Below are 24,344 nucleotides of genomic sequence, written 5' to 3' on the forward strand. Positions count from 1 at the left end.
AATAGTTAATGGTCTGACGTTTCGACACTAGCAGAGTCTTTCTCGTCATTAGCCTTCGAGAAAGACTCTGCTATGGTCGAAACGTCAGGCCATTAACTATGTTTGCGTTTATTATTTTTGTTGGAAAATATCTTCTTTTTTATGAAGAGATCCTTTTCAACATGATTTGGGACATTTTCAAAGAGCTTGGTGTCCCCCAAAAAAATATTGCTCAATTCCTGTCACAGATGTTTTATGTTACTTGACATTGTTCTTTTCGGTCCATTTTGGCCCGAGCAGCTCTTCGAAATTGGGCCCACACCATAGAGCTATATAATAAGAGCTCTATGGCCCACACCAACTAGCGAACGAAAGTTGCCCTTTAGTACCACTGATCTGTGGTTGTTGGACCCCGCAGGGTACCGGGCAGTGTCGGTTTCTCTCCGGCCTACCTGAGTGCCAACCCAAGCGGGTGAGTCAATTCTTAGAAATTCCACCATGGGGGCAAGGTGCGGCCTGCACTCATCAAACTAACTTTCTTGTGGCTTATAGCTTTCAACGTCTTAATCAAATAATTTGGTGCAGCATTAGTTATGAGATTGAAGAATGGAACTTCCTTATTTAGTTTTACGCTTTTGTGTATGATTGTAATTAATTACGATTTAGAAGAAGACAAAATCCCCAGAAAAAACCCATAAACATAAACATTTAAAACCCCCTTAAAAAAAACTTGTTCCTAACTCTGTGAAGACAATGCAATGCACATTGCTGAAAAATATTCTATTAAGAATCTTATACTTAAAATGTTTTGCTACAATCAACTTTACGCTGAGAAAAGTTGCAGACGATACGAGCGTACATTCCGAGCTTCGTACATTTTGACCGGTTTACCACAGGTGAAAGTAATATTCAACCGCGAACTAAATCAACATTTTTACCACAAATTGTTTTGCATGCAATTTTCACTGAAAGAAAACAACAACAAAAATAGAATGATTTGTATGATCAATGCTTAATTTGTTGTACTATTTTGTCATCGATGAGTTCCTTGTATTGAAGCTTTTCATCAAAGAAATCGATGGCGTTTAAGATAATTGATTGCTTTTTTAAAGAACAAAATAGGCCTAAGGAAGAACTGAGGAAAGTATTTTGTTTGACATTTACATATCATGTAAATTAGTAGTTTATTATTACTATAAATGTTTCATATAAATAGGAGGAAATGAGTACAAAATGTGACAAAACCAAGGGTATAATCAAATGAAACAAACAAGTTTTGTGTTTTCCTGCCTAGGGTTGTTTTGTTTTCTGACAGATCAAGGCGGAACAACATTGAGTGATGCGGCAATTTGGGCTCAACACAAAGTACATGCAGAGTTGTATGGTTCAGAGTTCAGAATCACACATGCACGAAAGGATGTGCTCAGCAAAACACCAGCACACTCGCGCTAGAATTGTGTGTTGTTGACATGAATAAGTGCCGTATGTATTTCCTTTAAACAGTTTTTAAGAAGAATCTAGCGGTAATGGCGGACCTCACCGACTCAGTCTCTGACTTGCAGGACCACGGAGTAGCTTTGAGTAACAACAACAATGACTTTAGCTCTGACAACAATTCGGACTGTGGGCAGCCGACATGCGTTGGAGACGACGACGGGGAAGAATTGGTACTTGAGCCCGGCGTGTGTGACCCCGATCACATGGAAGAAAGATTCCGTGTTGACCGAAAGAAACTTGAAGAAATGCTGCAAGGTAGGGTGAAATTTTTACTTATTATGCTTCGTCTCCATTGGAATTCAGATTATTACTTTTTAAAATACATCTTTATTGTATTTGGAAGACGTTCTCTTGTTATTCTTTGTGTGAAATCATCTGAAACTGACAGATACAAAAAGTCTCAAGACGTACGTAAATTCTTATTTTGACAGAAACCAGACTATCTTTGTGCATAACTTAACAGCAATAACATGTCTCGTTCTTGCCTCAATAACCCTGCCTCAATCAACTCCAAATCATACATTACAGTGTACAACTGCAACATGACACTGTACTCACCCAGTGTCCCAGAAAAAGTAATTTGCCAAGTTTAAAATCATGACATTCATTCAGAACAGCTTTAATTAATGTGTGAGTTGCTGTGCTACTTCTCAATGTGCACTCATTATTAGCCACAGTCTTGAGCTTTTTTTTATCACTATCTGTCTGTACCTGTATGATAGTCTAATGCTACACTTCTTGTTCTGAAAATAACCATTGGCCTACTGAGGATAAATCGAGAGGGAATACTTGAAATGTCTTCAAAAAAGAAGCGTAATATAGAAGCTGGGATATTTTTATCTGAAGAAAGTTGGTGTTTTGTAACGGTCTAATGTTTTACCAAGATACTCAAACTCATCTTAATCTTATAATAATATGAAGTTATTGTTATCTTCGTGCTCGTTATAAGAATTAAGTTTTGTTTCATTTCATAAACATTTCCATGAACAAATATTTAGAGCTTCTCAAGAAAAATAAATTCCAAGTGATCAGAAAGATGTTTTGGGAGCGGGGGCAGTATTAATTTTAACAGTTGAGAGTTTAAAACTTTGTATGCATTCGTGTTGTCTACTAAGTGGACTACAGCTTTCAGCAAGCAGCAAAAAGAACAGTCAAAGCCTTTTGTATTATGTTACAAACATGTGCTTTTTGGGGGTCCTACTACTTGCCGTCAACTCGCCGTCAACTCACTTGCGCCGTCAACTTGCTGTCAACTCCTCCAATATACATTTAAAATCCACAAAAGAAGCATAGAACTGTAAAGTATCAGCTCAAAGAGCATTCGCGTAAGTTTTAGGTCATATTTTGGAATAAAAATTGAGTTTTTTTCTCGTGAAAACAAATTCTCGAAGCCGAAAAACTGTCAGCCGCCATCTTGCTTTTTCACAATGATTAGTCTTGGCCCAAGATGTCAATGATTGGTACTTTTTTTTTATCAGCACAAAGTCGTTTTTGTGAATGAATTTGTACCGAAAACCATGAGAAATATGTAGTTTAGCCCAGACTTAACACTTCCGTGCCCCCTTTTTATAGATTTTTCATGTAAATATAATGAGATGACGGCAAGTAGTAGGACCGCTTTTTGGCTGTTCTTTTTGCTTGTTAGTATGTCTGGTGTCATTTATAGCACCATTCATTTTGTCAAAAGTTAAGGTAGGCCTACATTTTTGATATTTTAAAGGCTTTTGTATCCACAGTACAGTTGAACTACCCAGTATACTTAACATACCAGATCAGTTCACTAAAATACAACAAAGACAGAAAACCAGGCACTGAAAAATAACCTATGTTACGTATTTCAGAATTTGAAAAGCAGAAAGGGGGAAAATGTACATTGTTATCGTCCCATAGGAATTTTTTTTAAACAGAAGTCTAAACAGGGATTTAGTATGCAGGCACACACTTCTATGGTTCAAACCCTACATAAAGTGCCACACAATTCTTCTAGAGCCTAGACTTTAGAGGTGAAAAATCGAGCTGTCTGACAACAAAAAGGAAAATAATATCCACAGGCTAGACTTAAAACCACCCATTCAGAGTGCGAAAGAAAATGGGCTAAAACTGGATTCCCAATCAGTGAAAAGTTTACCTATAATTTCTATGAGTTCAGGTCATTCAGCTGTTAAGGAAACAACTTTAGAATCTTCAAGGTTTATGGTGATGATTTATAGTATAGACTTACAAAGGTTGTGGGTTCTTGCGTCTCCACAAGTAGTTATTTCGGGAGATGGACTGACAGCAAAGTGTCTTCAATTATTGTAGTCGAGGTGTGAGGAGTGTTGGGATGGTCTTTTTAAGGCTTAGCGTTAAACCTCAAAAGTGAGGCATATTCCAGTTCAAAAGGCGCGACTTTTTCAGGGAATCAAAACTTAAAATGAATTGATGTTACGCCTTGAATTTTCTCTCTTGAAGAAGGCCGTCTTTAAATTTGTAAGGCCATTTTCATCTCCAAATGTGAATGTTTTGTATGAGGGACCTCAAGGTCACAACAAGGGCAAGACAAGATAAACCTGTGGCTTTCCCCGCCTGCCATTATTTACCAAAAAACTTTACCACTATTGAAGTTTGTTGTGGACCTGCCTAATTAAAATCATTTTACGTTTCCCAAAATGAAAGAACTACTACTACCTACTATTTGCTCGTGAGTTGAAGTAGGGATTAAAAATTGTGTCAATACTAGGAATCCTCAGAAGAGGAAGGGGTGGGAGGTTGTAGTGATTCTAAAAGCTTTGGAAGATTTTCTGTGCAGACATCATTTTGATGGAGGAATTGTCATAGGATTGTTGACTAAAGACCCGTTCGGCTTCTTGCGAATGCGAAGCGGTTTTGGGGGATTTTGTTCGCCCTGTTGTTTTTTTCCATGGGGAACTTTTGGGACACTAGGTGGCGGCAGACTTACAAGGTCATTCCATTGTGCGCATGCTCAGAATGCAACTTTACCTGGTAAGTCTACTGCCACCTAGCGTTCCAAAGTCTCCCGTTGTGACGCAGAAAATTTGCTTCGCACGAATTCGCTGGAAGTATGATCCAGGCTTAATTTTTCAGAGCTGTTCTAAAGAAGCATGGGAATAAATTGACAATTCGAAATGAATAGCATCCCTAAAACTACTTGAAGAAAAATATTTGTTTCAGTTGTAAAACTGCTCGCTCGAAACAAGGACTTCAAACAATCTCATAAAATTCTACTTGTTTGATGTTATCCGTAATCTTCATTATGTGACGTGTGCCTTGAAACACAAATAAACAAGCATACTTATGTTGTTTTCAAAGCAATGCATTCAATCATCACACTTATTTGATCCAAACAATTTGAACAACACTTTCCCCAACTTCCGCAGCCTTGATAAGGCTCTTAAGTAAGCTAGCTTTGTGATGCATGCCCCGCTTTCTTGCAATAAAATATTTCAACTCCAACAACTTGGTCCTTCCACCTCGAATTGTGCCATAAAATTAACAACGGCTCAGTTTTTATTTCCAATTTTATGCATTTTCAGGTTTAATCAAGTGAAAATAACTAACCAAGAGGCTCTCAAATTCACCCTCATAAAATGATGACATTTTTTTGTGTAAAAGGAGTGCACATTGTTTGAAGGACCAACAGATTTTAAAGTTTAATCTTAAGCGATCAAGCAATAAAAGCCACGTTTTTGAATGCAACACCGGAATGTTTGTCTGACGAGTAACCTAGACAAAACAGTCTTACGTTTAATTCCATGAACTGTGTGCCAAAGTGACTTAATCTTCCCAATAAAACCAGTACGCAAGTTGTCGCGGCTATTGACCTTCTGATTCATCCTTAATCCACCTTTGAGATAAATCCCTTTTATTCTGGAATTATTACACCTCATTTACAGCTCAGTCCCTACCCCCTACAACTTGTTATAAAAAGTACAGTATACCTGTTGAAGTGGTAATAAAATGAAGTTTGTGCATGGCTGGCCCTTTGATGCAGTTCTGTCTCCCAAGCGTGACCTGATCAAAGATTGCCGTAAAAACGGATTAAATGCATCCCTGCAAAGAATGAAAAACCTCTTTACACTTTTTTGACACACTCAATTAAATGTCTCAACTTTTTTGTAGTATAGTTCAAGTGATCCTGTTGTTTGTGTGTCAGTTTATGTTATGGTCTTGATAGAGTAATTTAAAATCAGTTTGCACAGCATCTGGCATTGTCAAAATTCCTGCTTGAACACTGTACCTTTAGTAAAAAGGCCAAACCCCAAAATATATGGGTTTCCTATTACACTGATGAAGAAGGGGTTTATTTACTTATTTTGTGACTTTTGCACACTCCTTTTTGGGGGTTATTATGTGAGAATTTTAGTTTAATAGTGTACATCTTAGTACATGTACTGCAGGGCTCAACATTAGGGGTAAAAGCCGCAAGACAACTGCCGTTGTACAGGGCCCAATTTCATGGCTCTGTTTACGATCGCGATTCCCCGCTTACATGCAAGCGCTGAATTTCTGCGCTAGCCTTGTATGCGTAGAATGCCTAGTTATGTCGAATATGCACGCGAAGAAGCCCAAATTCGACGCTAACTCGTGAAATACACTTGCCGTAAGCACAGAATTCCCTGCTTCCGTAAGCGCCGATTCTGTGCTTACTGTAAGCGCCTATTCTGTGCTTATGGTAAGCAGAGCCATGAAATTGGGCCCAGGTCTTTAGTGTACCTTGATACTCAAGAGAATTGAAAAATAAGATATTACACAATGAGGTAGCCTATTATTTTTGAATTAAAACACACAAGACTTTGGGCTTGTTAGGTGATAGGTTGTGAGTTTACTGGCTGATGCTAAAAATCAGGGCTGCGGGCCAGTGTGAATTTACTTACCAGCGATTTGTATTCACTGGTAGAGTGGTTTTAAGACTGCAGCACCAGTACAGTTCGAGATCATCAAACATTTTGCTGGGGTTAGAACTATTAGTTTATTTCAAGTTTTTTTCTTTTTAAAGACCTTTGTCTTGAAATAAAATTATGCCAAATGCTTGATTCAACAAGACCTTTGTCTTGAAATAAAATTATGCCAAATGCTTGATTCAACATTTTGGTTGGTGAAGTCTCAGGAAACACAACTATTTTATTAGTTGGCCGTAGGTGAATTTATTTTAACCTTAGCACCATGGAGAATTTTCTGCAGAATAAATTTCAATTAACAGCAATAAATACTGAACAATTCTCAAAGCTTTTAACTACAGTCAGGAGATTTCAAATAAAACAGTTGTTCTTCTGTAAAGCAGCATGCCATCATGTCCCTCCTTGTGATACTCCCCAAGTGCAGAATCGCGTCCCAACGTATTTAGGTCAGAGCATGGCCAAGTTGGAGAAGTAAAGGTTATGCAAAATCAAGTTGAAGAATGATTCATGTTATGCTGTGTAGGCCTACTGGGTTCAAAAACACTTAAGTTCTGCGTTGCCATTTCATAACAACCATGACAGTTGAAAGAGGTGACTCTCACCTTGGCTGGGAAATTGTTTGAGCCACGTTTGGATTTAATCTAAACTGTTGTTTAAAAAAAACAAACTTTGAAACAAACAATTTCGGATAGCAGAGTGAAAGAAAATTGCTGTGATCTTAAACCTTGACACCCTGATGCGTTTCTAAAGGCAAGGTAGGTCTGTACCTTTGGTTTTTGGAACCATTGAATTGTTTTTTTAAATATAGGTCTAAATTTACATGTAGATGTACACAAGAAAACCGAGTGTGCCATCCATAAGTAATTTAAGGAAAGATGAGTTTTGCATTGAAAACAAGTCTTTGGGGGTACTTCTAGCAACGATTATGTAACAGTAATGGCACATTATTTGTCAGGAACCATTTTATTCTCTTTAAAATGTGCACCCGTCTGATATTGGAAAAAAGTAATTTGTGTGCCTGGACGTCTTACGCCCTTAGAAATTCATGTCTGTTATTGCATACATGCACAGGAAATACTTTTTTTTTATGATGTGTCTAATGGAGATGGGTAAAACTTTTTTGAGTTTTGTTTTCTTCAACATGTAGTATAACAAGAAGTTTTTGTTTCGGAAAAGAGCTGAATGTTTTGGTCTCGGCAAAGTGCTCTGGTTTTCACAAAGAGATGATGTTTTTTACAAGATATAATTGGTTATGGGGTCAGGAAAGCAAGCAAGTCATAGCTTGAATCTTAGACAGAAAAGTGCAATCACCAAAAGGTCATTGTCATTCCTCCACTTTTGCTCGCTTGTACATGTATGACTCCACATGATGGATGATACGTCAAGAAATCCAATACATTTTCCCGGAGTGTTGAGAGTTAGGCCCAACAATGGTCACATACTTGAATTTGGTTCTAGATGGTTCCGGTTAGTAATTAACATTTTGGTGGTTGGTTGTTACCATGAGAGGGGTGGCATACCACCCTTATGTCTTTAACATTTGACCTATAACCATGGGGATGAGTTGTTTACAACAGCTCTATGTGTATAGCGAGGAGAAAAATCCTATGGAGTCTCAAGTGTCTTATAACAGAGTCTTCTAGATGTATGTACCTAGAGTTGATTGGAGTGGGAACTGGGCATCAAGTCAGGCCTACCTCCATCTGATAACACAAAATGGACTTTTTTTCTTTCTAAACATGTCTTTGCAGGAATTTTTGGACATTCAAGTTTTCAGTGGAAGGGGTAACAGGTACTTGAATACAGCTTATTTGTGTACCCTTTTAAAACACATAGTATAGAGGTCAAAGAAGACTTATCATTTGTGTGAGAGTTATGTAAATTTTCCTTCAAGGTTTGCGAGCTGTGTTTTTTGAAGTATGAGACCTATTCTTATCAGAAGAATCAGAGCTTGGGTCCGATGTTCTTATCCGCTTGGCCATGGTACACCATTAAGTGCAGATTTCTGAGAAGAGAGATAAAGCTTGTTAGTCTGCTGCCATCTAGTGTCCTCCGAAGTTGCTCGTTGTTGTTTGTCATAAAAGCTTATAGCTCAACCTCAATATAAATGTTGTAAAAATTTCAGGAGTGCTTTTTTATTTTTCGATTTCTCACTTCTCAGAAACTCCAAGCACTGACTAATAATGTCCTCAATCACCCTCATTCAATATCACATTACTTTGTGAACTTCTCCGAGCTATTCTTCAGAGGTTTTTCATTGCAGAATTACTCCCTCTGTTCAAATATTTGGCAGAACAAAAACGACAACACCTCTCCATTCTGAATTCCTAGCACTAAGTTGCTAGTATTTGAACAGTTATATGGGTAGCTGGTATACTTCCACAGTGTGATGTTTACAGAGCTAGACTTTCCTTTGAATGAGGGGAATGTTATTGTTTGGGATTTTGCAACTTGGAGTAGGTTTATTTGAGCCAAATGGTGTGGCGAGGATACTTGAGGTGAGGTTGGTGTAGGTCCTTGCACTATGGTCCGATAAATAAGTTCTTAGATAAATTCTAATGCTTACATTAGGTCTGGATAGTTAAGATGGTAGAGCACATGGAGGTCGTAGGTTCGAATCCTTTACTGCCTTACTGGTACCTGATTATTCAATCAAAGTTCGATCAGTCATTTCCCTGTGGTTTATTACTTAATATTTGACACAAACAGTTGAGGCCCCATACATAAGGTAATCCTGGTTGGGTGTAACCCCTGGCTAAACCGTCAACTAAAGGTTCAATGGCTTCTGACTGGCACAAAGTAAACTGGCACCTACGCACATAGATATCGACAACATAGGGAGACTGCCAACTTTAGGGCAATTACGATATACATAGTACCGGTATGTCAATGGGAAAAGTGCTGGCATGTTAATCTGGAGGTCATAGGTTCAAATCCCTTTATTTTTTTCTGTCTTGACCTGCATAACTTGGTAATTTGGCTGTATTGTTGATATCTAGTTTGGACTGACTTGTAAGTTGTAGTGTTACAAATACATTTTTCTGACGTACTCCTCAGTGTAGGCTAATGAGGCAGCTACCTAAAATCAACATTCCATACAAATTTTTCACATTTTGTAAATTTTATTTGCTACAAATTCCACCACCTGTCACAGCCTAAAATAAAATCCCCACCTGTTTCCTACCTCCCTCACCAGGGATTATTATTGCAATGTAGTTTTGATGGACATGACTTAGAGCATGCTTAGAGGTGACCTGGTTTGGGGACAGTGATTATGGTGAGATTTACGACACCCCTCTGTGACCCCTGGTCCTTTGGCCTCATTAGACCCTGGGGTCAAACACAGGACATTTTCATCTGTACCTCCGCCTTCAAGGCCTTTGCTGTAATTATACCAACCATCTTCACCGATACCTGCAATTATTTGATCATTTGTAACTATTCTCTGGTAGTGTGAGGAGTTGAAGAAGTGTATTGTGAATTGTCAAGGCTGTAAACACAGTTTGACTTTTCTGTGTTCACTTTCTTTTCCCCCAATTAGTATTCCATTAATTGGCCCTGGATTCTCTATTCAAGTACATATTTATCATTTTATGAATGCATAAATGGTACTGCTGTAGATAGGTTGTCCATCACGGATAAATCCGCGTCACAAATACATTATAAATAAAAGTCAATATCTTTTCAGTCTGCATGGAAGTTTAATCGCATACATTTGACAAGAAAGTTTCAGACTGGTATTAATCATTGGCAGTAAAAAGACCACATCACAGTATGCTAAGCTTCCATTGTGTTCAACCTTCCTTCCAAGTATCAGTGAACACTAGACATTGTAATACGCACAACTTTATTATCTTTAGAGTAGAAGAACATTTGACCAGAGGCCACTTTCATAACGGTAAGCAAATTTTCTTTGCTAACTAAAGCAGAAAAAGCACAAGCTTATTTCATAGAATAGCAAGAAAATTAATTGAACTTTATTATCTTTAGAGACACATTTGACAAGGGGCAATTTCATAACAGTACAGTATATTACGATCATATTAGCTAAAGTAGTAGTCCAGTCTATTTTCTATACCATCCGCCCTGGTAATACTTAAAAAACAGGACGGTTCTTTTCAGAACTGAGAAGTCTCCCGAACCTCCGATTATCTACTCCGCGGCAGTAGAATAAAGCAAGACAGTTCTCTAAGAACAACTCTACCTGGCAAGTAGATACACACATGGTGTTACCGCAAACCAAATCTACATTAGTAACCAATTTTTCTGCGCCAACTATAGCAGAACAAAATTGCTTTTTAAGCGTAAGTGTATTTCACAGGTAAGTAAGAAAATAAAGCAGCGAGCTTGCACTTTCACCATGGATTTACATTGTTACATCATGTTTCATACAATAAGCACCTACAGGTTAGCACGCCTTTTCCTTTTCATGTGCTTACTTTTAGCAGTGCTATGAAATGGAAATCGCACAGTAAACACAGAGTCAGCCTTTTAGCAGCCATATGAAATGGGGCCCTGTTAAGGCCCGGTCCCACTGCAGCGATAACGAGAACGATAACGACGCAAAGAGACAGCATTCCATTGGTTGAATGAGCCTGTGCGTATTCCGCGTGGAGCAATTCAACCAATACAATGCGTTCTTTTTGCGTCGTGATCGTTATCGTTCTCGATATCACTGCAGTGTGAATTGGCCTTTACTCTTTACATAACAACTGTTTATTGAGTATTTGAATCCTCTGCATGCACAATGTTGGTGAGTTGGCCACTGAGCCATATGTGTCTGTCGTGCAATTCCTACATTTGTTGCTCTCCGTGTCAATATGTGTTGTCACTAGTTTGGCAAACTATAGGATGGATTAAAACTTTTCACTTTCCCAAACTGAGATTTGACATTGTGTTTGGGGATTAGTGTAAGGTGGCAATGGGATTATGCACCGGGATAATCTCCCCCTGCTGTACGACCCACAAGGGATGGATTTCGATTGAAATCTGTTGGTCTGAGATTACGCAGAGAAAAGGAATCACACAAACTTTCTTAAATCTGTCGAATTTAAGTTATTTTGGGGCCCTACTGCAACCACTGAAGTTGACACAATAGACAAGGTCTTTTATCTCCTTCATGTGATCCTCAAGTTGTGGCTTTCTGTTTGCCAAGACTTACACCCTTGAAGACGGATTTTGAAGCACCATCAAAAAAAGTAAACCCAGAATAGAAAAGATCAGTGTACAGTAAGAAAGGTCCATGTTAGGCTTTTATCTAGTAGTAGCGATGAAGAAGTTGGTGTTTGTAGTACGGATTTGTCCTTTCGTATAACTAATAGCAACATTGCGGTGTGTGACTAGTGTACAACACAACTACAACTCACTGGTTGGATTACTGCGGTGAATAGATTCACAATATATGAACCTAGTGACTGAATATTTAATAGACTAATTTATTTCCTCTTTTTTGAAATCCCTGCTTAGGGTTAAATAAAAAAAATGATAAATTTCATAACCCAACAAGCAATGTGTGACCGGGGGTCATTTCCCATTGACTCCTCTAACCACTAAAATGAAAACATTTCAACAAAGAAAGCATTCCTGGTTGGAATTCCTCAAGAATACTGTTTAGAAAGCTCACAACCTGTTGTAAGCTCACAACCTGTTTGTCACTTTTCCTCACGCGGATAATGCCTTAAAAAAAACAGCTCAGGATTAACCTTTAACCTCAGGGTGTATAACCTGCTTTGCATACAGCGGTCTTTTTTTCTACTGTGTTTTCTGGTGTACTTTTTTTTGCTGTGCTATACTTGGTCATTGAACAGAGAGGCCTGACTTCACGGAGGCAATGGGGGCGATCGCCTCCATGCCCCCTGGTCATTGCCTTGGTGCCCTTGAAATGCCCCAATAGAAATTTACATTTTTCTCATAGGGTGCCTTTACCAAGGAGACAACGCCTTGGTGCCCTTGCCCTTTCAACAACGAAGCATTCAGGCCTGAACAGAGTATGTAGAAAGTCACTACCTGTGTTGGTGATCAATTGAAATAATCTCAAAACATGTCAGGTAAATTGATTGCTCAAGAAAATAGTTACTGACCTGACGTTTCGACCCTATAGCAGAGTCTTTCTCAAAGGCTAATAGACCTGTATGTAATGGATTGTATTGGACAGTGATTCTCGATTCATGGTTGTATACTAGAATTGTAGTTCAACAATTTAATCAAAAACGAATTGTGTGAATTATAATTGACTAGTTAAATGAAGAATTTAAAACATGATGTATTTTCTTGTATCAGACCTGAGGTGAAGTAAGGTTCAATTCTTTTTTGAGTTGTTCTGTTTTCATTTTAAAAGTTTGTTGTGTAACGTGCAAGCAACGTGTTTGGTGTTTTTTGTGTGATAAACATTTTGTCTGTATGAACCATTTATACAAGTAATTTAGGATATAAGAGATGTTAAATTTGCATCGGGATAAATAATATAAATTTTGTTTTTTACCCATACACCAATGTACTGAGTATACAGTGCTAACACACATCGGTGTATGGATAAAAAACAAAATTTATATTCTTTATCCCCGATGCAAGTTTAACATCTCTTATATTGTTGCGGTACCCGTTGCCAAAACATAGGATTCGAACTGCCTCTAGCTACCGGGCAATCTCGATAGTCTAGTTGGTAAGACACTGCTCTATAATTGCAAGGGTCGTGGGTTCGACCCCACCCGAGTAACATGCCTGTGATATTTTTTTTCACAGGACTCGCGAGTATACAGTGCTAACACACATTGGTGTATGGGTAAAAACCAAAATTTATATAATTTAAGAAAGTTATGTGGTACAATAATGGTAAACATACATGCTGAGGATCTCTACTGAGTAATGGTTCTGAGGGCGACCGAGTGAACTCATGAGTGAGTGAGTGAGTGGTTCTGAGAAAAGCCAGTTTATACTTGACGAATTGCAAAACACAAAAATCAAAACACAACAGCAATAAACATCACCAATGATAATTAGTATCAATACTAACTTTGTAATCAGCAACGAAAACAAGACAGTTTATTTTTTTAAGTTAAGTATCGATCAAAGAACGTAACGAGACCTTGGAAGATACTACAGAAATAACTCTTCAGATTGAGATGTGTAGGGGTACATTAAAGGGAAACCTACGATTGTTACCCTGAATTATTAATTGTAGGTAACTAGACTTCCCACTGAGAAAATGTTCCACTCACAACTCCCAATACATAAAGCTAATCTAGACCAATCAATAACAGATATTGATCGGGATTGCTAATCAATACTATGCATTGATCGATGAACTGTTTACACCTTGATCTTAATGGCCTGGCTATTTGTAACTTGTGTAGTACTGTAGTTAGGCTCGGAGGGCCCTGTTTGAGATGTGCGAAAGATAAACATGCACAACCATTTAAGAACGTAATTGAAATTCTTAAGGAGTGTTCTCTCGAAATCGAATGAGAGTAAACACTTTCTGAAGAGAAACTCCTTGGCAATTGTCCAGTTGTTTTTAGTAATCGTAAAACGAGCCTGCAAACATTTTGATACTCTTAAAATTCAAATGTAAATAATCAAACAAACAGAGGTTCGGTGAAAGTCTTAAGATCGGTTGAGTTCTGTCTTCTCAAAAAAGCGGCTCATGTGTAATTGTTCACCTACCATTTATATTTGTCTACTTACGAACTAGTCAAAGTAAATTTGTACATCTCGACTTAGTCAAGCCCTGAGGGAAAGAGTTAGTGGGGATCGATGATAAGTAAAAAAATAAGGTGATTTTCAAGTACTGTTTTTAAAGAGATCCTTCTGAGGAATTGTTATGCAATTGGACCGACTGGCTCAATTCACAGATTTTGAATTTTGCTTGGGGTTGTTTTTAAAGCTCCTTTGAAACAGGGACGTTGGAGTAAGAAAGGATGAAAGAAAAGACGGAAGAAAGACTTGCCAAAGCTGGCGATGACACTAGTATGTTATAAATGGAATAAGAATACTTGTTAAACCTGGGCCAAATGTCATATAGCCTGTCAGCACACAAACTTGCTAAGCACAGAAAAACCTCACTTAACAGCAATAGGTAACCAGCCAATTTTGTTTGCTTAAGCAGCTTTATGAAATTCGGCACAAGTCCACCAATTTACACTTTGCATGTTTTTAAATTATGTACATTTTAAGGAGATAGTTAAAGGGGGCATGTACCAAAATAACATGTAATACATTTTTAAAGGGGAATTACTGTTTCGAATTACTGTTTCGAACCAAAATGTCCCCATGTCATTGCCTTGGTGCTCTTGAAATGCCCCAGTAGAAATTTACAATTTCCTCATAGGGTGCCCTTTACTAAAAAGAAAATGCCTCTGTGCCCTTGCCCTTTCAAAACGAAGCAAACAGGCCTGCTTTAATGGCATAAAGGCCTGCTTTAGCGGTATAAATGTAAAATTGTTGTTGGCATCGACGTTTGTTTGACTGGAAATAAGGTCAACACTGAATGTTTAAGAACTTCAAGTATTTTAAAGTTGAAAAAGTGGATTGATAAATATGAGTTTGGACACTTATCCTTGAGTTGTTCCATTTATGTCTGCTTAGCCTACTTAATGTTTTTGTGAAGCACTTGCTCATTGATTGTAAATGTAATGTAGAAGCCGTTATTATTATTCCACTAATCAGGAATTGCCTGTACAATTGTTGCAGAAATGCTGGAAAAAGTAATGAGACTGACAAGTTGGCCGTGCCGACTTGGGCAGTTTGGGGTCAGTGGTTGATGTTGAAAAATGTGGGACATTGATAAGCTGAGTGGCACCAAAACTGCTAGGTTTAGCAAGTCTCCCAAGGGCTTTTGCCTGTATTCTTACTCATAAAGACCAGAATCTACATCAATCGTCAATTCACAGTAACTTTAGAGTACATGTGTTTTGTATAATATTTGCAAAATATTGAATGGCCTGACGTTTGGTTCGACCCTAGCAGAGTCTTTCTCAAAGGCTTAATTGACGAAGACTTTGAGAAAGGCTTAATCGACGAAGACTTTGAGAAAGACTCTGATTGGGTTCACACATCAGGCCATTAAAGGAAAGGTACACGTTTAGTAATTGTCAAAGACCAGTGTCCTCACTTGGTGTATCCCATCATAATCATAAAATAACAAGCATGTGAAAATTTGGGCTGAATTGGTCATCAAAGTTGCGAGAAAATGATGAAAGAAAAATTACCCTTGTTGGACGAATTGGTGTGCTTTCAAATAGGACTATACCCTAAAAGACTTCTAGCTAGGAGTCTTTTATTATTTTAGTCAGAAATTACCTCCTTCTCAAAAACTACATTATTTCAGAGGGAGTCGTTTCCCACAATGTTTTGTACTATCAACAGCTCTTCATTGCTCGTTACCAAGTCAGCTTTTAAGTTATTATTTGTTTTGAGTAATTACCCAACGTGTACCTTCCCTTTAACTAATTTTTGCATCTATACAGCCCCAAAGTTATTTTGGTTTATAGTAAGCAATTTGCTGAACTTGTTCATCTAATGATATTTTCTCTTCTATAATATATTCAATGATTTGCTTCCCTGTTAAAACGAAACATTTAAAGATGCAACCCATCTAGATTTATTGAGTCTGATTACCAATTGTCAAAACATGACCCCTGTGGTTGTCAACTCCACACCCTCTTTGCCACAATGAGGTGGAACCACATACCACAAACTCTCGTCACTTACCACTACTCCATCTTCAAGAATTCAGAACATTGCTTACAGTTCTGACACCATATGGAAGGCTACCATAGTCCACACAATGCCAATGTTCTTAGTACTCACTCTGTCAAAATGTGAAACTTCCGTTAAAGGGATGGTTATGGTGTATGTTTGTCTAATCACTCTTAAAGTTGAAGGCACTGGACACTATTGGTAAATACTCAAAATAATTATTAGCATAAAACCTTACTTAGTAACGAGTAATGGGTAGAGGTTGATAGTATTAAACATTGTGAGAAACGGCTACCTCTGAAGTATCGTAGTTTTCGAGACGGAAGTAATTTTCCACGAATTTGATTTCAAGACCTCAGATTCAGAATTTGAGGTCTCGATATCAAGCATCTGAAAGCACACAACTTCGTACGACAAGGGTGTTTTTTCTTTCATTATTATCTTGCAACTCCGATGACTGATTGAGCTCAAATTTTCACAGGTTTGTTACTTCATGCATATGTTTAGATACAGCAAGTGAGAAGACTGGTCTTTGACAATTACCAATAGTGTCCACTGTCTTTAATGGTAAAAATGGTTGGTTAGAAGGCCATAGCAGCTTCCAATACTATTACAGGATATAAAGAATTTTGAGAACATTTCACTTTGAAGGAATGTGGTTTTGTAATTGATAGCGGTTTTATGCCCAAAAATTGGAGTATGCAATACTTGTTGTGGAATCCTGTTTGGGATTATTCTTCCTGCATGGACATATTCACTCTGTATTTATTATTGGCGATATCTCAAAACCGTGACTGTTTTTTGAAATGAATTTTCACATTTTTATTGTCCATTTGTATGGATTAAATCTATCAAACAAATCCAAAAAGATGAAAGGTAAACTTTGCCTTGAAGGCCGGTTTATAGTCTGGCGCGCTATGGTCGCGCGATGGAAATTTTGCGCGCAGCTGCAATCCTAAGACTGAGGCCTAAAAACCGTGTCTTTTTATGATCGCGCGTCAAGATTTCCGACGCTCGACTGTCGCGCGACCGACTATAACTCGGCCTTAAAATAAGCATTGGTTTAACAAGTCAACATTGGACGAAATTTGTCTCGTTGGAATGTACTACACGGAAACAATATATAGAACGTACAGGAGATCGAGTCTTCAAGATTGGAAAAGAATGTCTTCGTACCATATGGGAGATGAAAAAGAAACATGGTAGAAAATCTTGTCAAATTTGTTGGCATTTTCAAGAGACTGTAAGATTGGAGTAGACTTTGTGTACATGTATCTCCTTACAATGTTATGTGGAGAATCCTGTCACCCCCCTCCCAGTTCACAACCCCTCAGTGATAACAAATTAGAGTTGTCATTGGTCTGTTTTAATGGAATTTATCCATGTCTGTCTGTTCCATGCATGATTCACACCCAATGTCACAGTTAAAGAGGGATTTGACAAACTATCAGAAGAAAATTGTACTAAAAACACCCTTTCTGTTGATGCTTTCAAGGAACTTATACACAACGCTTCGTCAGTCGGATATTTGTACTGATAGTTATAACACTAATTCAAATTAATTTAATTGTGGGCTCGAACAAGGGAAAAACTTACAAAGAGGGATTTTAAACAGCGACCTTTCCACGTTCATGCGCTCTACCAACTGAGCTATCTATATCCACTAGCCTTATGCTGACGATCTCCCATTCATGTTAGTCTTTGCTCGGTGGTGCCAGTCAGAAGCCAAACAACTGTTAATTGCCGTGTAACTAGAGATCGCACCCAAGTTTACGATACAACCAAGGCATAACATTTACAAATAGCTATATGACAAAATTGTACTTATTTTTTCCAGATGGTAGTATCTTGACTCTACTCTGCCCTTTTACGAGTCTTGTAGCCGATGTTAATCCTTACCTGACATAATCTAATCTATCCTCCAATTCTTTCGTGTCATATTTCCAAGTGGATGTTTTGTCTCAGCTGTGACCCGAAAATGTGTTCCCTTCTGGAGTGAAGAATATTTTGGTGTCCAGTGTGTGTTGTTAAATCTGGCTTCTAGACAGTTGAACTTAATAACCTCTAGAGGGCAATCGAGTGTAAGGCCAAAAAACAAAAAATACCGGTTGATCGTCCGGATTTTTCAAAAAAGAGGAGGATGAGGGCCTTACTATTTACTATTTACTGTTTTTTTCAAGATGGCCGCTAAGTATTTCAAATCAAACAGGCCACCAATTCTTCAGTTTGAATCAACCGCAAACTTATTTAAATACCTATTAGTTGCATGAGGACCTGTGTTAACACCAACACTAACAGGGTCGGATAACACTAAAAGGATTTGCTGGTAGGCATTCACTAATATTGTTTTATGAAACAGACGGTTACAAGTGTTCGAGAGCATCAAGTTAGATTCGGGAAAAGCACCTAGGCCAGTCCTTTTGAAAAGATGGATTTAAAAAATCGAAAAAAATAAATAGTACAAAAAAAAGGATGCAGCCCCAGAAAGGATGCAGGGGCGGGGATGATCAACTGTTTTTTTTTTTTATTTGGCCTAAAGGCTCCATACAAGTTTGATAACTACTTAAAGTATATTAGCATACAAACTTACTTGGTAACAAGCAACAAACAACACATTGTATGTATGAGACGACCCCCTTCCTTGAAGTAACATAGTTTTTGAGAAAGAGGTAATTTATCACTAAAATATTTGAGTATGAAAAAGACTTCAGGCCTGAAGCCTTTCTCAGGCATCTGAAACTCACAAACTGTGGGCAATAAAGGTGTTTTTTTCTTTCAATATTTCAAAATTTGATGACCAAAATCTGTTATTTTATTCATTATGTTTTAAATTAGATATACAAGTAAGAACAGCAAAATTATAAAGAAAGATCCAATTAAAGTCACATGTGAAAGTTTCTGATGAAAACACTGTCCACTTGAAAAAAACAACAACAAGCTGTCACTGTATTTTCACATGATCTTTGAAGTCATCCGTATCTAGTGAGGCTTCTGTCACGTGACAGAAGATACCAACCACATCTCAGGCACAGCATATGTAGGGAATGTGCACCAACCCTCAGAAATCCGAGGAAAGATATGCATAAAACGTTTCTCAGATTGAAATGTTTTGGAGGAAACAATTTTTTTTAAACCATATTACTTTAACGGGAATTCTTTTTCAAAATAGTTTTTACTATCAATAGAGGCAGTGCCTCTCACCATGAAGGGAGAAAAGCTCTCACAATTTAGTTTTTAGGGTCATTAATTTTTTGAGTATCTGTGACTCTACTTTAGAGGGAGGAGCTTTGTAACAATCACAATGGAAACAATTTAGCATTCAAATACTTATTTAATTTTTATAAAATAACTTTGTTGTAGATTAGAGTCCTGTCTTCAAAAGGACACGGTCATTTTCATTTTGCAAAAGTCACAATTGCTTTAGGAAATTAATGAGAAAATTTAATAGCGGTGTAACAAGGGCAAGACCATTGCAATGTCTTTTGTATTTAAGTTCTTTGTCATGTAATGATTTCTTTTGCTTTAGATTGGTGATTTTATTTCTTAACAACTCAAAGATTTTAATAGACGTTTTAACGTCTATGAAAATCTTTGAGTTGTTGGGTAAGGGAAACTTTAAAGTTCCCATACCTATACCTCCCCAATTAGGGTTTTAATTGATCTTTGGATGACTTGTTTTAGTTTTCCAAAGTACAAAGGAAAAATTTCGTTTAGTAGTTTTTTGTTGTCAGAAATTGTGTTTACAAGTTATTCTGGGATTTTGGGATAAACCTGAAGTCATTTTAAACAGAGACATAATGTGCTTTTTGTTAAATCAGAAGCTTAAAACTTGTTGGAGTTGTTACAGCTTATGTCTACATCCGTCTCTCATAAAACCCTTTAATTACACACGATAGTTAGTTGCGGCAAGAAATGTGAACAAGGCTATTAAAAATGTAAAGTGCACGTGCACTATTCCAAAACAAGTTTAACCATGGCAGTGAGAAAAAAGCAGTTCCGTGCTTTAACTAAGCCTGGTCACATTTTGCTGCAAGAGGGCTCACTTCATAGTTGGCTGCTCATTAATTCACAGCGTGGAAAGTTGTTTGAAGACTGAGTCAGCTCATTGGTCTATGTGTAGCATCTTTGCTCAATGGTCTATGGACGTAAGCTGAACTTTTACCCCCATGATGCCCTGCTGCCGTGGTTTAAATGTTACTGTATGGCCTCGGGAGACTTTATCACTATTGGTAAATAGCTGAACAGAGATACTTGTCATAAATTTACCTTCTTAGAACTACTTCTATTAAGGGTTTATTTTTTGGAGCAGTAAGTTAGGGGAATAGCCACACTGATGCAAGTTTGCTCACATATATGGTAGTAGAGGCATGTGGCTTTTCCGCTGAACAGTTGATTTGCCTATGTGTTCTTTTTAATGGAAGAATTAATAATATAAAACAAAGGAAAAAGGTTTTCTGTCCTTGGCCACCCCCCCCCCCCCACCCCCGAGAAAAACACCCCAAAACAACATTTTTTTCATAAATAAAATAATTATAATGTATTTACACATCTGAACCCCAGTACAAAGCTTTGAAAATTTTATTTTTGATTTATTTAAACTTTAAAAAGTTGAACAAAATTACAGCGGCATTTGACTCGTGAGGAGTATAGTTTTTTTTTGACAAAACTGTAGGCCTTCACCAACGGTTTTTAATTTCCTTTGTATGCATTTGTTTAATAATCTTGTTCTTCAGAAGTATGTCTATACAAACAATTTAGACTTCTTTTTTTCTGTTTCTGTAAATAGCTGCGCAAGATGGGAAAGCTGAGACTGGTGAAGAATTTTTCCAAAGAGTAAGTACAACAAATACAGTATTTTCTTACTTGCATTAAGCACTCTTAAAATTAATGCCACGAAAACTTGGTTACGTTGAAGTTCAGCAGCTTTCAATGTGGTTATGGAAATATATATAAGTTTTTATACCCCAAAATTTGAATTATGAGAAACGTTTTTGATTCAAAAGGTGGGTGATTCATAATTTGCACAGGTTAGTTTAATATATCTGCATTCATCAAGAATATCTGCAAAAAATCAAGCAATTATCAAAAAGTAAAGGGTTAAGTTCCCTATAAGGTGATTGTCCTTTGAAACTCTGATAGAATTTTTCACTTGCATGTACCTCATTTAGATTACCTCATTGAGGTGCCTTTTACCAAGGAAAAGTTGCTAGCCCTCACAAGAATAAGTAGGAGGCTTGCTACAGGGTCACTCCCTTCACAGGGAGGGCTCCACCATGACCCGATTGAAGAGTTCATCCCAATGGGGGCATTTGAAGCTAGATGTCCCCCCGAGGGACAGGGGCTATGTCTGGGGCAGGTGTCTGCTGTTTGTTTTAGTTCACACCCTGATGGGAGGAGGTCTTTAAAAACACATTAGAATGCACCAATTCTGCATGCCTTCATGAAAGTGTGCATTTTATTTGGGTTATATCTTTTATTTCTGAAGGAATAGTATCAGCTGTTGCAAACTGCTTTTCAACCAAAAGGACCTACAAAAGTGTCTTCTTTTTTTCGGGGGGGGGGGGGTACATTTTTCACTTTTGAGAAAGAATTAGTATTAGCTGCTCACCAACCTAAAGGACTTATGGTATATATGCAAAAGATAGTTGAATGATGGTTTGACGTTTTGAGCCTAGCAGAATCATTCTCAAAGGCAGAGTCTTTCTGAAAGCCTTCCAGAAAGACTTCGCTAGAGTCAAAACGTCAGGCTGATAACTATTTTATTGCATTTTTCATTAACAGGAAGATGTTAATTAAATAAAGAAATGAATTAAATTATTTATTATTTATTTGATTGCGACTAGCTCAAACACTATGCAGAAGTTTAACACAAAGTGGAGGTTTACGGTTTAATTAATGATTCATTGTTTCTTGATAAGGTTTTTTAAATGTTTTGTCCTCTATTTTTGGTTTGTATGTTCGTGAGTTGTTGTGAGTGCATATTATGTATGAAATTTAAAAAAGTGCTTGAATTAAATGACAGAAAAAGTTAAGAAATTGGAAGTAAAATTGAAGGATAATCTTTGTTTTCAAGTAGTAGTAGGAGCATGGGACACTCTTGAGTGACTGTCAATCTCCAGGGAAATCTAATTTAGAAATGTTAAGAAAACCACACAACTTGACAAACTTGATAAATAAAGTGCTGAAAGTAGGTGTGTTGAAAAAGATGAAGTACCAACCATCGAGGGTCACCTGGAGGTCATGGGGTCATTGGGAGGTCATGATGGGGGAGACATGCTGTAGTTTGAAGATAAGGATAGCCCTATCCATCAACACTGATTGTAAATTGTGATGTTTTTAAAGGGGAGGAGTCGAAAGAAAATTTGCCTCATGAATTTTGTTCAATCTTTTCAATCTTTAAAGGCAGTGGACACTATTGGTAATTACTCAAAATAATTATTAGCATAAAACCTTTCTTGGTGACAAGTAATGGGGAGAGGTTGGTGGTATAAAACATTGTGAGAAACGGCTTCCTCTGAAGTGCCATAGTTTTCGAGAAAGGAGTAATTTTCCACGAATTTGATTTTGAGACCTCAGATTTAGAACTTGAGGTCTCGAAATCAACCATCTAAACGCACACAACTTCGTGTGACAAGGGTGTTTTTTTCTTTCATTATTATCTCGCAACTTCGATGACCGATTGAGCTCAAATTTTCACAGGTTAGTTATTTTATGCATATATTGAGATACACCAACTGTGAAGGCTAGTCACAGGGTGCCTTTTACCAAGGAGAAAATGCCTTGGTGCCCCCGCCCTTTCAAAAACGAAGCACGCAGATGCATCCCTCCTTACTTTAACCCGCGTTGTACCTTTCACAATGCGCATTCATAATGTAGGACTTCTCCTTTTCACTGTGTATGACAGAATTTACATATACTGAGTTTCACCTTTTAACACCGACACAGCGTGTAGAAGTCACTATCAATTACAGAATTCAAGGTGCTGAGGGAATCTGACACCATGTATATGAGGGGTGTCTATCGTTCAGTGGTAGGAGCCCAGATTCACTTGTCCTTTTAACCACAGTTCGCTACCTTGCATGACGTTTCCGTATAAAACAAGTATTACAACACTAGTCAACAGGGCAGCATTGTATACTTTGACTTGATGTAAAATAGGCCTAGAAGTAATAAACTTGTGTACATGGACGCCACCCATGGGATCCATGCGCTTGAATTGACTGGTTGAACCATGTGGAGTACAATTTAAGTTTGTAACACGATGCTGTATTCTGCTGTCAATACAACTTCATGCAGACTGAGTTTCCGTAAGTTATGTTTTAGAATAAATTTAGTGGATATAAGAATGATAATGTTGAATTTAAATTGTAGCATGTGAAATTTTAGAGGTATTTTGTTAATACAATCCAGGCAGGGGCAATGTCATACAGCCTGTAATTATTATAGGCACAAAAATTGCTATTACGCACAAACAAAATTTGCAGAGAAGGATCAAGTTACTTGCCAATTGTGACATGAAGTTTCATTTGTTCGATGTGGTTCTCCACTCATATTTGCTTGGCAGTTGAAGTATTTGTTGTCATCTGCTCAACAGCTTTATGAAAAGGTATATTTGTGTTGATACAAAAAAAACAACCTGACTTTTCATTAATTTGTTTTAAAGGCGATGGACACTATTATTACTCAAAATATATTAGCATAAATTTACTTGGGAACAAGCAATTGTGAGAATTGTCTCCCTCAGAAGTCTGAGAAAGGCTTCAGGCCTCTGAAGCCAGTCAGTGGGTGCGTTCGTTTAGCTTCCCTGGGTCGACCCCGATGTTGCGTATTTTTTTTTTCCAGGACGAACGTGGGCACACAATTACCCCACGTTCGTCCTCGAACCAGGAAAAAAACCCAGACACGTCACCACGTGAGCATTCCCGTGGTGACGTCAGTGCACCTCGGGCCAGCCCCAAGTGACCCTATCCACAAGTGGGGCTCTTGGGGCTGGCCCGAGGTGCACTGACGTCACCACGGAAAGGCTCACGTGGTGACGTGTCTGGGGTTTTTTCCTGGTTCGAGGACGAACGTGGGGTAATAGTGTGTGCACACGTTCATCCTGGAAAAAAAATAAAGTACGCAACATCGGGGTCGACCCAGGGAAGCTAAACGAACACACCCATAAGTATAAGTAAAAGCACTCACATTATTTGCAGCAAGGCTGTATTTTCTTGTAACTTCAATGACTGATTGAGCCCAAATGTTCACAAAGATTTGTTATGTTATGCATAA

At 37.8% G+C, this 24,344-nt stretch overlaps 1 protein-coding gene across 3 annotated transcripts in view; it reads left to right on the forward strand.

The window, feature by feature from the left end:
- The first annotated feature begins 1,393 nt into the window (after positions 1-1,393).
- Positions 1,394-24,344, forward strand: part of LOC139953274 (protein bicaudal C homolog 1-like) — a 58,391-nt gene continuing 35,440 nt past the window's right edge. For 2 of the 3 annotated variants that reach the window (XM_071952749.1, XM_071952750.1), the window contains exons 1-2: positions 1,394-1,731; positions 20,857-20,903. In XM_071952749.1, the coding sequence (XP_071808850.1) occupies positions 1,506-1,731; positions 20,857-20,903 (273 nt within the window). In that variant the 5' untranslated portion in view covers positions 1,394-1,505. Of the gene's footprint in view, positions 1,732-7,033; positions 7,130-20,856; positions 20,904-24,344 lie in introns of those variants that run through there. The other variant, XM_071952752.1, reaches the window with a different exon arrangement.

Source organism: Asterias amurensis, chromosome 21 (genome assembly GCF_032118995.1).
Source record: "Asterias amurensis chromosome 21, ASM3211899v1".
In the NCBI taxonomy this organism is placed as follows: Eukaryota; Metazoa; Echinodermata; class Asteroidea; order Forcipulatida; family Asteriidae; genus Asterias; species Asterias amurensis.